Raw genomic sequence first — 15,435 nt, 5'->3', positions numbered from 1 at the left:
AGCTGGGAAGAGGGGAGGCTTAGCTCCCCATCTGAGCATTCAAAATTAAAACTAAACTTTCCAGAAAACCAGAAAACTTGCAACTTATGAAAAAGCAGCAACACAACAAATTGAAAAAAACCAACCAACCGCAAATGAATCAAAATCACAAGAAAACATAAAACACTGACCCAAACCCAAACCTGATTCTAATTCTTACCCTTAGACTAACCCAGTCCTAAAATTGACCCTAACCCAGAAATGGTCTGGTTGGATAGTTTTCCGATTGAGCCATACATAGGTACATTTATCAGTGAATTGCTACATTTGGTAATGTGCAATGGAGGCTCTTTGCCTTTGCCTTGTGGTTTGACTGAATTTCCGTCTGTTGCGCACCTGGCACATGGAGTGTGTTTGCGCTATAAACTTTCAATCCCTAAACCATTTGTGTTTAGGCAAGTCTAAACCAACCTGCAGAATCTCATTTTTTCCTTCCTTTCTATAGATGCTATTTATTCTGGAATGCTTCCAAATGCTAATTGTGTGCATGTTTGTGTGGAAAAAACACGCCTACTACAAAGCTATGAGCAGAGCAATCCTAGTCACGCCTACTCAGCTCTTACTCCCAGGGAAGTAAGGGTAGTGACGGTTGGTGCATTTCTCAAGATAACAGCAACGGTTTTCCTGCAACAGCAGCTGTGCCTCAGCACCCGTACATTTTTCCCCAGGCTACCCTGAAGGGCCTCAAGGAAGACATGCTGCTCTTTTCCCGCTTTTATACCTTTCTTTTAAATGTATAGGAACCGTTCATCACGGTTTTCATGCGTTTCTCATTTTAGGAGTGCAGCTGCTTTTTCTTTTTTAATGATATTTGCACCCCGCTTTTCCAACAACAAATGTTGAGCTCCAAGGAGTTTTCAATAACTGCATTAAAAAACAAACAAGCCTTGCAGTCGCTATAATATCAAGCGTTGTGCTTCCCCGCCCCCGTTTTTTTTTCCTTCCAGTGGCTGCAGCAGCAGCTACAACAAAGGCACCTGGACGCATTCCTGGAGTTTTACGATGGGAGTTTTCTGACAGGAGAGACCCAACTCTTCGCGACTCCCAGATTGAGTGATGCTGTGGTAGAATCTCGTGGATTCTGTGGCATTTTGCTCATTGCGCCGATTTGTTTGGCTACTCGGAGAGCAACTGCTTCAACAGCTGCTGCTAACGTTTAGATCAGTTTCCACATGCAAATTTCAAAATTGAAAGTTCAGATTGTTGCAATGCCCCTTTCAAGCCTGTGGTTTGCCCCAGTCTGCTAGCTGCAAACGGACTCGAGCTACTATTGAAGGACCTCTGCTGTTCAGCCAATAGGTTTTCACATTGTGACAGGAACTGAGAGGAAAGAGTAAAATGGCCCACCCCGGAAAACGTGAGGAGGAGGAGGAGCGCCACATGCTCTTTATTGAGAGGTAAGGTTTTCTGCCTTGTCCCGGAGGAAAAAATCTTTAGAACCCGATATGAACAGCTTCTAGACTGGAAGCAGGTCTGATGGGTGGGAGACGTAATCATAAAATTGTAGAGTTGGAAAGGACCCCGAGGGTCCTCTAGTCCAGCCCCCTGCAATGCAGGAATCTCATTTAAAGCATCCAGGACAGGTGGCCATCCAACCTCTGTTTCAGTGAAGAAGAGGTAAGGCGACTGAGGAGGCGGGAATTGGGAAGCCGCATAAGTGCTTGCTTCTGGAGCGTGGATCTTGGCTGTCTGTGTGGGGTGTGGAATAAAGGAGTTCTGGAAAGGCAAGAAAATGCTGTGCTGAATTCAGGCAGGGGGGCTCCTCTCACGTGGGGAGGAGGCTTTTGTGTAGCCTCTGTCTGTCAGGGACTGGGCAGAGGAGGAATGGGGGAGACTGTCTCGCCAGCCTGACCCTTCCAGAGAAGAAGAAGACAGCTTAGATTTATGACAGGGGTTTGAGGGAGGTCACAGCTTAATGGCAAAGGAGGCAGGAAAATGCTGTGCTGAATTTAGGCAGGGGGCCTCCCCTCACTTGGGGAGGAGGCTTTTGCCTAGGTTCTATCATACAATTGTTTTTACTCTATAAAGGGGCCAGATGGAGGGAGGGGGACACGTGTACATGTGTGTGTATAGAGGTCACCCCAGCACATGGCAAGAATCTGTGACTGGCATCGCTATGTTAACTCCTTGGGAGAACCCAGAACTGTTAGGGACTGAAGAGTCTGTGAATAATTCTGTGGAAGTATTTGCCGTATTTTTCGCTCCATAGGACGCACTTTTTCCCTCCTAAAAAGTAAGGGGGAAAGTCTGTGTGTCTTATGGAGCGAATGTGTGGTCCCTGGAGCCAAATCGCTGTTGCCCTGCGCTCCCAGGCTGCTCTTTGGGGGTGGGGGGAGGAGCCACGCGGCTCTGCCAACAGCCTCTGCTTTCCCCTGAAGCCCCGACTTCCCAGCAGAGGGAAGGCTCTGTGCCTTTGCCCCGCGCTCCTGGGGTGCTTTTTGGGGGTGGGGAGCCACACTGCTCTGCCTACAGCCTTTGCTTTCCCCTGAAGCCCCGACACGGTTTGCAAGCAGAGGGAAGGCTGTGTGTTCCTGGGATGCTCTTTGCCCTGCGCTCCTGGGATGCTTGGTGGGGGTGGGGTGGGGTGGGGAGCAGCAAATTGCTGTCTCTCAGTGCCTCCTAATTCAACTGCAGAGGATTGCCTAACTGGATTCTGAGCTCCATTTGAAGTTTAAAAATATTAAGTTTGGGGATTCCTTCAAGTAGCAGTTTTGCAGAAATAGTCATAAATACATGCAAAGCATCTCCACAAACCAGTAATAGTGAGCTCAGCTAAAACCGAGCAGGCATCTGGCTCAGGAACAGTTTAAACTGCACAGCTATAACCAGACATCCTGTGTGTTTGTGTGTGGACCGTGTTCCTAGCAGCTAATCTTTATTGCTGAAAAGAGGCACTGATATTCCACTCCAAATCTATAATTCATTATACAAATTCTTACAAGTACAGTCCACCTATACCAAACCAAAAACATTGTGTTCTCTTGTTATTGAATGGAAGCTATTTATCTGCCCTCTTTTCCTCCTCTGTTCTTTGCTCAGTCACTCCATTTTGAATCTTCCTTTCAAAACAACCATGCCTGTTTTGAGAAAACTTCAGAGATTTAGGAACTGGAGCACAATCATTTGATCTCTTTGCTGTTCCTCCATACTCTAAGCACTTCTCATTTGCACAGCCCTGGTTTCTCTCCCTGACTATTAATATTCTTAATAACAGTAAAATGCTCAAATTTTAGTTTTTGTGACTGCTGCCAATACTGACTTCCCAGTGATAATGAAAACAGCTGCATTATAATGGAATGTCTGTCCTTTTTTCATTCTCTTCATTATATACCGTGGCTCGCTTTAAAGCAGCAAAGTGGACAGAAGCCACACACTTTGCTGTTTTAAATAGCTTAGTACAACATTTGAGTCAGATTTTTTTTCTTGTTTTCCTGCTCTAAAAACTTGGTGCGTCTTTTGGTCAGGAGCGTCCTATGGAGCGAAAAATACGGTAGGTGTCTTTTGGCAAATTCGCAGAAGTTCATTAAATTAAATTACGCTCCTTTGTTGAACAAGGATGGTTGCGTTTATCAATAATGTTGCGTGTGTGAATGGGCGCTGTTAATGTAATTCTCACGGCTTGCGCTTCACAACATTTCATTTCTTCCTGACCATGCTGCTTACAGTCTTCCTCTCCTCTCTTGTGTGCTTGCGCATAAAAGCAACTTGGTATAACGGCTTCATGCATCCGATGAAGGGCACTGTATTCCATCAAAGGTTATAGCAACATACACCTGTTAGTCACTCAGTCTAAGCAGATGGTTTTCTCGCTTCCCCTTTCCAGTTCTGCAAAGAAGCAGCAAGTGAGACTTGAAACTGGAAGAAAAAGGGGGCCAGGGGCTTTTGGGAAGTGATCTGTATCTGAGGGTGTGAAAACCTGGCTGTGGGTGTCACTGTGTTTTTCAGGGCTTCCTTTAGCAGGAATATCTGCGCCCTAATGCTCAGAACTCCCTCCCAGAACATTTCTATTAACCCCCACCTCTAACCCGTGAATCCTTTCTCAATTTAAGCCCTTAGTTTTAATCTCTTTCTGGGTTTAGTAACTTGACTTGAGTATAGTCTTACCATCTTCTTTGGACTCAGCTGCAATCAGTCAAAAAACAGTGCTTTGCATGCTTTATAAGCCTGCAAAACCAGGTGGTGCTGGAGAGCAAAAAAAAAAAAAAATCTAAGTGGTTTTTACATAGTTCCCCCCCTTTGTTATAACAATTTAATTTCTGACTTATTTATAGCGTTTTTTTCATGTCTGTGTACCCACCCTTTTTCTCCTTCCCTTCATTAACAATTGCTGCACTGTTGAAATTTAGATTGTAAACTTTTAGGGGCAGTTATCTGCCTTTTTGCATCATTTGTTACTCTAGTCCTAGTCCTTGGTTGTTCGGTTTAGTTTGGGTTACTCATGACATTTTAAAGTGGAGATATTTATTTAACTAAATTTACTTCATTACTCTGAGGACTTCTGTTGTGCTGAGTGTTTTCTGATGTCTCCTGTTTCTTTTGGTGTTGTTAACTGCTGTGGAGGCGAAGTGTGGTATCTGGAGAATTATTAACTAAATGATCTCTCCGTTATCAGATAGTTCTCTCTCATTGGCACCTGAGCCTTAAACAAGCAAGGCATTCAACATTTGCCACCAGGCTGTACCTCACTGGAAAGTGTTTGGAGGGCAGGAAAGGGGAATAAGGTAATCCCCTGGCAGTGCTTGAACAGCACCTTGGACCCCTGGAAAGCTCTGCAAGTGAAGGGAAGGGGGAGAGATTGTTTGGGTAGGGCATTTAATGCTAAATAGAAATTGCTCGGGGGGGGGGGTGAGAAAAGAATGGAAAGAGAAGGAATTCCTAGGACAAGGGAGAGGGAGAGATGGATGTCTGGAGGGGACCAGCAGGGAGTGGTAATGAGTATACCACTTTCTCAAGTTTTGTGTTATGATATGCCCCCATGGCAGCCATTTTGTGATTCCTACCAACAGCACCTTATCAAAATTCCACATATGCCCACGCTCTAAAGAAGTTGGCAACCTGCATCCCTGCCATTAACACACACACTCGACACACCATATCAGTGGGAAATTGAGGCTGCTGGGAGCTCAGGTGGGTGGAGCAGCCCACTGCACCATCCACTCAGGGGATTGTTTGTTTATTTAAAATAATTTACATACTGCTTTTCGTTTGACGCCCATGGTTTTTTAAAAAAACAGAAATAAAAAAATAACTATCCCAATAAAGTGTAACTGTAAAGCATCCACATGCCTAAGGTCATTAAAAGCTGGCGTCAGTGGTCAGATATGCACATATCAGCAGATACATTTTTAGTAAATGAGATTATTGCAAAAGAGTAGGTGCCACCAGTTTCCTTGTCACAAGATAAGAGTTTTGGAGGTTGCAGCAGGGCTAAAGGCATCCTGTGAAGATCTTAGCTACAGTTCTGTAATTTATTTTATTTATATAAGCATTTATATGCCATCCTCATACAACATCAGAGCGGTGTGCAGCAATATACAAACTTTTTATACAGTTTTTTTAAAACAACAACAATTAAAAGCAGTTCAATCAATCACTAAAATGACCGGCTACTCAATAAAATTTTATACAACTGCATAGGCCTGTTGGCATAAAAATATCTTCAAGAGACACCTGAAAATCAAAAGTGATTATCTCTGCCAAATCTTTCCTGTTCCACAAAATGCCCGACTTTTGCTTGAGGCTGGTGAAGCCTCTGTAATACAGGGGACAGCTAACAGGGCTTCTCTGGATCATCTCAGTGACACAAGGGTTCACGTGGTCAGCGCTTTGCACATCATCACAAGGGCAGCCACTTGTTATCACATGCTGTCAGTCATCTTAATCCCGATCAGCAATCTCGCTTCTGCATTCTCTCCCAGCTGAAGCTTCTGGAGCAAGCCCAAGGGCAGCCCTGCATGAAGCACATTAGTAATCCAGTCTCAAGCTTCCCAGGGCATGGACTATACTGGCCATGTTATCCCTATCCTTGTATAGCCGGGGCCAGATTAAAACCTTTAAAGGCCCTAAGCACTTAAAAGACTTTGGTGCCCCAAAATATAAACAACAATAAACCATTAAATAAAATCTTTTTTTAAAAAAAGAAACAAAACCTACAGTAAGATGGAAAATAATGCTTCCATCTATAAAGGTAAAGGGACCCCTGACCATTAGGTCCAGTTGTGACTGACTCTGGGGTTGCGGCGCTCATCTCGCTTTATTGGCCGAGGGAGCCGGCGTACAGCTTCTGGGTCATGTGGCCAGCATGACTAAGCCACAGTGCACGGACACGCCGTTTACCTTCCGGCCGGAGTGGTACCTATTTATCTACTTGCATTTTGACATGCTTTCGAACTGCTAGGTTGGCAGGAGCAGGGACTGAGCAACAGGAGCTCACCCCATCGCACGGATTTGAACCGCCGACCTTCTGATCGGCAAGTCCTAGGCTCTGTGGTTTAACCCACAGCGCCACCCGCGTCCCTGCTTCCATCTATACTTCCACTTTATTTTTATTTGGGGGGAAGGGATTCATACTTTTTCTAATTGCAGGGTCTTTGACCAGATCCTTGAAATTAATCTTACATAACATATGCTTAGTAGAGATAAGGCATGCAACCTGCCTTATTGCATAGTTGTTCTATATATTAGTTGCAATGCCAATGTCTTTGTTGGCATTGCAACTAGAAAAGGTAGGAGATTTCCCCCCCTTCTGAATAGAACAACATTGGAAGACTTCTCACTCCCCTTTCCTATTTTCCGGTAACAGTATCTGCTCCTCTGTTGAGTAGGACTGGCTGATACCTGGTTTTCAACATTGTGATATATCACCTGATAAACATTGCAATATCCCGATATATCCTGATGTTTTGAATCAAGTGGGAATAAGCCCCCTGACGTATCCTCTTCTGAAGCACCCGACAGTCAAGCCTGCAAGCCGTGATCAACCCACTGCAGGGGTGATTCATTGCATCATTTGCAGTCTCCCCTTCCTCAGGTGCAGTGCCCATTCTATGCCTGTTTAATTGTTAGCAAAGCCTTCTAACACCCAGATCAAGTACAAAGATGAAGAGAGAGAGAGGTGAACTCAGAAAGTTTTTTCAAATCAAAATCAGTTCAGGTGAAGCTTCTCTGCTCCTCAGGAACAGGCCTTCCAAACTGTGCATCTGCCCAACTGTCATAGTCTGGAATTACATTGCCAACAACCAACCAACCACAGATTTTTTGGCTATTTAGTGGCTCTGTTGAGCAACTACATTCTTTCTGCGGCGCCTCTGCGAGGCTCAGCAGCCCAGTTATGTCAGCCCTTGCCTGCAGAGCCGGCAGCCTCTCACCCTTTTTCAAACACCCTCCCTTGTGGAGGGCTCCCTCAGCCTCCTCTCCCCTTGAGAGTCCTCCAGGCAGCCGCTGCTGCTGTCCATGGTCCCTGAGCTGCCTCAGCTCCTGGCACCAGCCCCCCTGGCCAACCCCAGAGACATTGCTCGCCTGGGGAGCTTGTAGCCAGGGCTGCTGCAACGAACAGCTGTGCAAGCCTTTAAGAGGCAGAGACAGTGCGTCAGAGGAGGGAGGGAAGGAAAGGGGGGCAGAGGCCAGCGTTGGAAACCGCAGCCGCACAGCGTGATATTAGAATGCTTTAAAAAGCAGGGGGGGAAACGCCATTTCTGTTCTGGGTTTCCCCATCAGCCCAGCTAATTACTGCATGGATCCTGAAGGCTGCTTTGTCCTCAGCAGAAGCTCAGCGAAGGAACTTACCTGGGTGTAGGCGCCTGCCTGCTGCTGCAGGTATCCTGGTAAGGCTTGTATCCCTCTCTTGGTGTGGCTACAATTGGCAGAGTAGCATTTTTTCTTGCTGGTTATTGTTGGTTAGGGACAGGAAATCGGGTCAAGAGCTTTGCAGTTTACAAATAGCCTGAGGTGAACATTGTTGCCAGCTAAATTGCTCTTGCAAAATAACCTTTTTAGCCCTTTTGACAAGGAGGGAGCTGCCCCTACCCATGGGTAGAGCATGGGCGGGGCAGCTGCCCCCTAATTAATAAAAATCAATAAAAATACATAGCAAACTGAGGTTCTGCCCCCCCAAATCCTGGCTACGCCCGTGCCGCTCCCCTTTTTGCAAATGCTGCTCCTCAAGTCAAGATGGATTTCTGCTTTTGATCTTTTTCTTTTCAATATCGGTTTCTGCTCCCTAGTGTTTGTTTCTATTTTTAGCTTTTCTAGCTCTGGGAATTTTCCTTGAAAGGCAAAAAATGGGCCTCCCGGTTAAGCATGCAAGGACATCACATAGCAGGAACCATATTTGGTTATTGACTAAATTGGTTAGTCACTTTATCTTGCCCAAGGCAACAAAAAAATGACGTAACATTATTGCAGAGGTGTTAAGGAGCTGGAAATTTAGAAGCCATTGAGCAAAACTCTATTTTCTACTGTTTTTTTTTCTTGGGGAGTGGATGGGTGGAATTGGAATGTTTTTGGGGAAATGAGGAGGTACGTAAAGGTGAACATAACTCTAAACCTGATAATTTTTTACTTAACCTTTAACATATTGTTGCAACTGTTACGTTATAGTAGTACTCTACCAAAAGTAACACATTTTCTCTAAAATTAAAGCTGTAGAAGTAATTAGTAGCATTGATATCAGAGGTTCCCTAAAAAAATAACACTACTTAACAAGGGGGGGAAAGCAAATTCAGTGTCACAAATATTCAAATTATATTTGAATGGATATTCAAATATAATTTACTATTGAGTCTTAGTATGCATCGCACAACACCAGTTATTTGATTGTTGGTTAATTTCCTTTTCTAAACCAGGCCAAAGAAGAAAGAATGTAATGGATAAATTTTATCAGAACAAAATATAAGCAAATTTTATACTTTTATTGGCAGGAAAATTTACATTTATTTTATAACCCAGGCCAAACCAATAAGGATGGGTAGAATTTTACAGAACAAAAAATGTTTAAATGAAGTTTATATTTTTTGCAAGGAAAATTTGCATGTTGGCGTTCTCTGGCAATAGAGATGCCCTTTGTATTTGAAGAACATTGCCAGCCATGCTGAACATACGTTCAAATGACACACTTGTTCCTGGGATTTTTTAATACCACATACACAATATGCGTTAAATTGCAAAGTCATTTAAAAAAAACAACAACTGTTACCACGATTTGCTCTGAAACCTGGAATCAGAATATATATAGATTTATAGCACAGCCCTAGTCTCTGGTATTGATGTTTCCGATGAGAGACCATCAGGGTGATGTCATCAGCAAACGTTAAGTGACATAAGAATCAGGGAACTCTGACTCATTTCCTGGCTTTTTATGGCAGAACAATTCATTAATTGTTGGCTTTAATGGCGCTAAAATCTGGTACCCAGTCCCCAGGCAATATGCTATTGAAAAATTTATAAAGATTGGGGGGGGGTTTTCAGAAAACTTTATAAACAATTTCTGTGAGCAAAAAGCTGGGAAGCGAGAGACAAAACAGTGTTTTGTGTCTGTTTGAATCCAAGGATGGGAAAACAAAACCCTTTGAGGTGTTAATGCTGGGAACCCATCCACTTTTGGCTCTGGCTGTAAAGGTAAAGGGACCCCTGACTGTTAGGTCCAGTCATGGCCGACTCTGGGGTTGCGGTGCTCATCTCGCTTTACTGGCCGAGGGAGCCGGCATACAGCTTCCAGGTCATGTGGCCAGCATGACTAATCCACTTCTGGCGAACCAGAGCAGCTCACGGAAACGCCGTTTACGTTCCCGCCGGAGAGGTACCTATTTATCTACTTGCACTTTGATGTGCTTTCGAACTGCTAGGTTGGCAGGAGCAGGGACTGAGCAACGGGAGCTCACCCTGTTGCGGGGATTCGAACCGCCGACCTTCTGATCAGCAAGTCCTAGGCTCTGTGGTTTAACCCACAGCGCCACCCGCGTCCCGCCCTGGCTGTATCTATGTGTAAATAAACCATATATCATAAAAGGCACCACAATCTCCGCTGTGCCTCATTTCCAAAAGGAAACATGGACCTTGGATGAGGGTCTGGAACCCCTGGAAGCAATTGGAGTAGCATCGTGCAACAGTATGTTTTATTTTTTTCTAACCTGAAGGTGCCATCAGAGGGGAATTGATCTCTTCTGCCTGGGCACTTGGTGCTGGACAGCAATGAGAGAGGAGAAATGATAAGCCATGATGATGATGCTGTAGAGAGACACAGCCTGAGAGTGCCTGAAGAGACAGAAGCTGCCCAAAGAGGCAAAAAACCCCTGGACTGCCAAACACATTTTTCCAAAATAAGGACAGGTAAGTTGAAAAAGCTGCAGAGCCTCCTTGACAGCTGGTTGTGGTGTGTATGGATGCGAGCGTGTAGCCTGCAAGGCAGCTATATTTTCCCCTGGGAATTAGGGCAGAGATGGGGAGCCTCTTGCCCTCCAGATGTTGCTGGACTAAAAGCCCCACTATTCCTGCCCCTATTGGTTATGCAGTCAGGGGCTGATGGGAGTTGAGGGCCACCAGTTCTCCATGCCTAGTTTAGAAACCTGTTGGCGTTTGGCTTACATTGTGTGTGTGTGTGTGTGTGTGTGTCTGCCTTTCTCCCCTTCCAGTTCCCAAATACATTTTTCTTCAAAAGACCAAGTTCTCGCCTGTGTAAGTTAGAAGGAAATTTTAAGCAGTAAGATTGTGTTGTTTGCCGATGCCACTTCACAAAACCTGCAGCATGTGGAGTCCGTACAGGAGCTAGTCTTGTTCTCTGTAGAGTATCTGCTGATGCAAATGATAAATTTCTGCACCTCTTAATTCTTGCTCAATTACCTGGTCCTTTTTTGTGATAGATGTACATGCATACATGGGAGCATATTCACCCAGTGCTTTTCCAGCTGCACTGGCTCCTGGTGGAGTACAGGGTCAGATTAAAGGTGCTGCTTTTGACCTTTAAAGCCCTTCATGTCCTAGGACCCTCGTACCTACGGGACCGCCTCTCCCGGTATGCCCCACGGAGAGCCTCAAGGTCCATAAATAGCAACACCCTAGTGGTCCGGGCCCTAAGGAAGTTAGATTAGCCTCAACCGGAACCAGGGCCTTTTCAACACTGGCCCCGGCCTGGTGGAACGCTCTGCCTCATGAGACCAGGGCCCTGCAGGATCTGATTTCTTTCCGCAGGGCCTGTAAGACAGAGTTGTTCCGCCTGGCCTTTGGCTTGGAGCCAATTTGATTCCCTCCCCCTCTTTCTTTTTTCTTTTCCTTTCTCCTCCTGCGATGAGGCTACATTTTAATATTTTAATGTTTCAATATTTTAATGTATTTTAATTTTGTTTTTAAGTTGTATTCATTCAACTTGTTTTTATTATTGCTTGTTAGCCGCCCTGAGCCTGGCCTTGGCTGGGGAGGGCGGGGTACAAATAAAAATTATTAATTAATTAATTAATTAATTATACTAACTTCTGCCAAGTCAGACCCCTGGTCCACCTGGCTCAGTGGCAAGGAGTAGCCCTGCAGGGGTTCAGACACTAGTCTCTCCCAGCAATAATTGCAAATGCCGGATTTGAACCAGGGACCTTTTGCATGCAAAGTCCATGCTGAACCACTTAGATACAACTCTTCACATGCCTCCTCCTTGTATGCAGATAATTGCCAAAGGGTTGTCATATGCCCGGGTTTCCCCAGACATTTAAAACTGGTTCTGAAATTTCCAGCCAGAAGCAATTTCCAAAGGCCAAATACTGGCAATGTCTGGAAATTTCCGAACATATGGCAGCCCGTGTGTGTCTCTGTGTGTGTAATGTTTATATGCTGCATTAATCAGTCTGGAATATCTGACATATCCCTCTTCCTGATTTCCAATCAGTGATCACGTCCTCTAAAAATAGATGGTTCTGTCTTTTCAGTTTATTGCTGAAAAATTATACACTGCTAGATTGTAAAAAAAAACCCTCTAAGCAATGAGAACAGTTAAAAACAAGTAGTAAAAACATGTAATTTCTTTTTAAGTATATTAATTGTTTTTAAACGTTTTCATTGGTAATGTGACTTTCTTGTAAGCTGCTTAGAGGTTTTGTACATTGTCCTTGGGGGTCTGTCTGAACAAGAGTCATGTGGAAATTGCTGCAAGCGGCACACTGGCGTGGTTTTCTGCAGAACTCTGGCCACATTCTTGAAAATCCTATCGGGATTTGTGTAACCGAAGCTGCTGGAATGTTTAAACTTGATGTATACAAGCCTCTCATGTTTGAAGGATTATCCTTACCAAGCCCTGCAAAAATATTGGCCAAAAGATTGCCTCAATCTCTCTGCTTTGGAGCAAAACCTAATTTTGAAATCTGGTATCTTTTGCATTAGCAGCTGAGAATTAGCATATAAATATATACAGTGGTACCTCAGGTTAAGTACTTAATTCGTTCCGGAGGTCCGTTCTTAAGCCGCAAACTGTTCTTAACCTGAAGCACCGCTTTAGCTAATGGGGCCTCCCGCTGCGCCACCGGAGCACGATTTCTGTTCTCATCCTGAAGCAAAGTTCTTAACCCGAGGTACTATTTCTGGGTTAGCGGAGTCTGTAACCTGAAGCGTATGTAACCTGAAGTGTACGTAACCCGAGGTACCACTGTACAGCATGTTAAAGGCCTTCCCTGTTTCATGGCCCTCTCCCTGTCGCCCCAGATTCCAATTTTGCTTTTGCTTTTTGCAACGCTATTTCCAGGAGTTAATACAGGCACTGGGCCACTCATTTGCATCTTTGCATTTCATTAGCTTTTCTGAAGTGGAAAAAAACCCTCCCAGAATGACAGTATTCAGAGAGCCTTTTAAAAAGTTACTGGGAACCAGGCAGAGGGCCTTCTTGGTAGTGCTGCCCGCCCTGTGGAATACCCTCCCATCAGACATCAAGGAAATAAACACCTATCTGACTTTTAGAAGACATCTGAAGGCAGCCCTATTCGGGGAAGTTTTTTTAATATTTGATGTTTTGCTGTGTTTTTAATATTCTGTTGCGAACCGCCCCGTGTGACAGGGGCAACCCAGTCAAATAGGCGGCGTATAAATAATAAAATTAAGAACAGTAACAACTATTATTATTATTAATTTGCATCTTGGGACTTATCTATGCTTTCTCTTGTCCAGCGGCTCCCCCCCCCCCCCGGGTAAAACTGCTCTTTAGCGCTCAATCAGAGCAAATGGCAATTCAAACACTTTGGTTTCAAGCAGCTTAGAAATACAGAGGGGTGCCTGAAGAATAGTGAGATTAAAAGTCCCCTCGACTCCTTTGCTGGGCTTGGAATAGGTTGCTTTTGTTTCCTCCATGCCCAGCATAGAAACAGAAGCAGCTGCCCATCTGGCAGTCATGGTGGTTTCTGTGCTGGGCCCCTCCCCGTCTTCCTCCCCCATGCCTAGTGCAGACGTGGTTAAGGGAGAGAGGAAGCCGCCTGCCCCCATGCCAGCAGCTCACAGCTCATTTACCTGCACACAGTTCCCCTTTCTCTATAGCAACCAGATAAGTGGTTAAACAGAAGGCGGTTTTTAATATAGCTAGGCCTTTTGGTTACAAAGGATAATGAAGATTTGAATAAACTGCTGCAGCATGACAACCAGAAAAGCAATTGGCAATGGCAGGGGAGTCCACATAAGCACAAAATGTCTTCTTTGGCTACTGCAGCGTCTGGGAAGCTTTGGCTCTGCTTACTATTCAAGTTCAGTTTCTTTCTTTTTTTATAAATATTTTTTATTGCTCAATTTCAACATAACAAATTATCAAACCATATAATCACCTACATAATTTCCCCCCTTTATTTCCCCCCACTCTCCCCCCTCCACACCAAGGACTTTCCTCAGCTCCTCTCCCTGATTTCACTGCACATATTTTCTCTGCATATTATAAAATTGTATATATCCTTCCATATCTGTCCATCATGTTATCAACAATAAATTTGTGTATGTTTATTCAAAACCTGCCAAGGAGTCCAGTTCATTTTGTTGTCTTTTAAAATAATTTGTAAAAAGTTCCCATTCTTCTTTAAAGTCACAGTTGTCCTTATCTCACAGTTTATATGTCATGTTAGCCAGTTCTGCATAGTTCATCCATTTCTCTTGCCACTGTTCTTTTGTCAGGGGTTCCTCATTCTTCCATCCTTGTGCTATCAAGACTCTTGCCGCTGTTGTAGCATACGTAAATAAATTCCTTATTTTCCTTGGCAGGGCTTGTCCCACAATCCCTAACAAAAATGCTTCTGGTTTTTTGTACAAATGTCATTTAAACATTTTCTTCAATTCATTATATATCATTTCCCCCCAAAAAATTAATTTCTGCCCATCCTGCCTCAGATATACTGAAAAGAATTGAAGGTGAGTCACGTTGCAGAGGCCGGGGAAATGTCTTCTGCATATCCTCAGATAATTGAAGATGCATATCAGTTCTGTAGATGGTCTGTGAGACCAGTTGAATTCTTCAGCTATAGGTAAAAGATTGCTTTTTCTGAGTAAATGTCTTATTTTGGCAAGTGTCTATCTCTGTTTCCCTTCTTGCTATTCCTAGTAGCAATCAGTTCTTGCCCCCAAAGAATGAACCCCAGAATCGCCTGCCCAGTTTAACATCCACTTTGCGGATGAGCTGGATGGGGCCGTTTGTGAGGTGAGGCCCCCAAGTCTTCCTGTGGGGAGGGGGCGCTGTCACTCATATCTCAGTAAGAATCTGACAGCCTGGGTGTCCAAAGGTTGCTGGCTAATGTGTTCTAGCCCCAAATCAAAAGAAGTCTTTGAGAATAATTTAGATAAAGGTACAGAAATACGTATGGTGTGGGAGGCAAGTAAAGCATATATAAGAGGTTACTTTATACAACATAACTCGTGACTTAAAAAAGAGAGCCAGGAGAAAATACAAAAAGATTCTGTGTGAAATTAGACAAAAAGAAAAAGAGCTGGGAAAATCTCCAACAAATAAAAATATTACCTGGCATATTAAGATGCTGCAGAGACAGCTGTGCTAGCAACGCAGGAGATCGAAGCAAAATTGAAATATATTCCTGAATGCCAAAATAAATAGATATTGCAATAATATCAAGAGTTCTGGTATTAGCAACCCAGTTCACCATGGAGGTTTTAGTTTATTGTATGTGTGTTGATGTGGCTACATGTGAAACACGCCTTGTAGGTGAGATTTGTGTTCTTCCTTAGTAATGGTAAATCAAGACCATTATTTGTGTGTGTTAATTTCATTTCAGGGGATCACCATAATTATCAGGGTAGAGGAATCACATCTAAGCGTACCATCTTAATTGCATTCATTATTATCCTCCCCTTCTTCATCACCATCATTGCTCTTGCTGTCCAGAGAGGTGAGTTTTCTGCCTCTTTTCTTAGTGCTTTCTTCCATGTCTGTCCCAGTCA

The 15,435-nt window shown here is 44.0% G+C and overlaps 1 protein-coding gene across 2 annotated transcripts in view; it reads left to right on the top strand.

Annotated features, from left to right (window-relative positions):
• Positions 1-337: 337 nt before the first annotated feature.
• The window catches only part of LOC310757214 (C-type lectin domain family 2 member D-like), a 131,088-nt gene continuing 115,990 nt past the window's right edge, over positions 338-15,435 (top strand). The window contains exons 1-4 of one of the 2 annotated variants that reach the window (XM_083602482.1): positions 338-1,436; positions 4,652-4,760; positions 10,173-10,365; positions 15,270-15,383. In XM_083602482.1, the coding sequence (XP_083458608.1) occupies positions 10,242-10,365; positions 15,270-15,383 (238 nt within the window). In that variant the 5' untranslated portion in view covers positions 338-1,436; positions 4,652-4,760; positions 10,173-10,241. Of the gene's footprint in view, positions 1,437-4,651; positions 4,761-6,660; positions 7,863-10,172; positions 10,366-15,269; positions 15,384-15,435 lie in introns of those variants that run through there. The other variant, XM_083602483.1, reaches the window with a different exon arrangement.

The sequence above is a fragment of the Podarcis filfolensis genome (genome assembly GCF_964270895.1).
Source record: "Podarcis filfolensis genome assembly, chromosome: 2".
In the NCBI taxonomy this organism is placed as follows: domain Eukaryota; kingdom Metazoa; phylum Chordata; class Lepidosauria; order Squamata; family Lacertidae; genus Podarcis; species Podarcis filfolensis.
The sequence above is the reverse complement of the archived record's forward strand: the minus strand, read 5'-3'. Positions and strand labels throughout refer to the sequence as shown.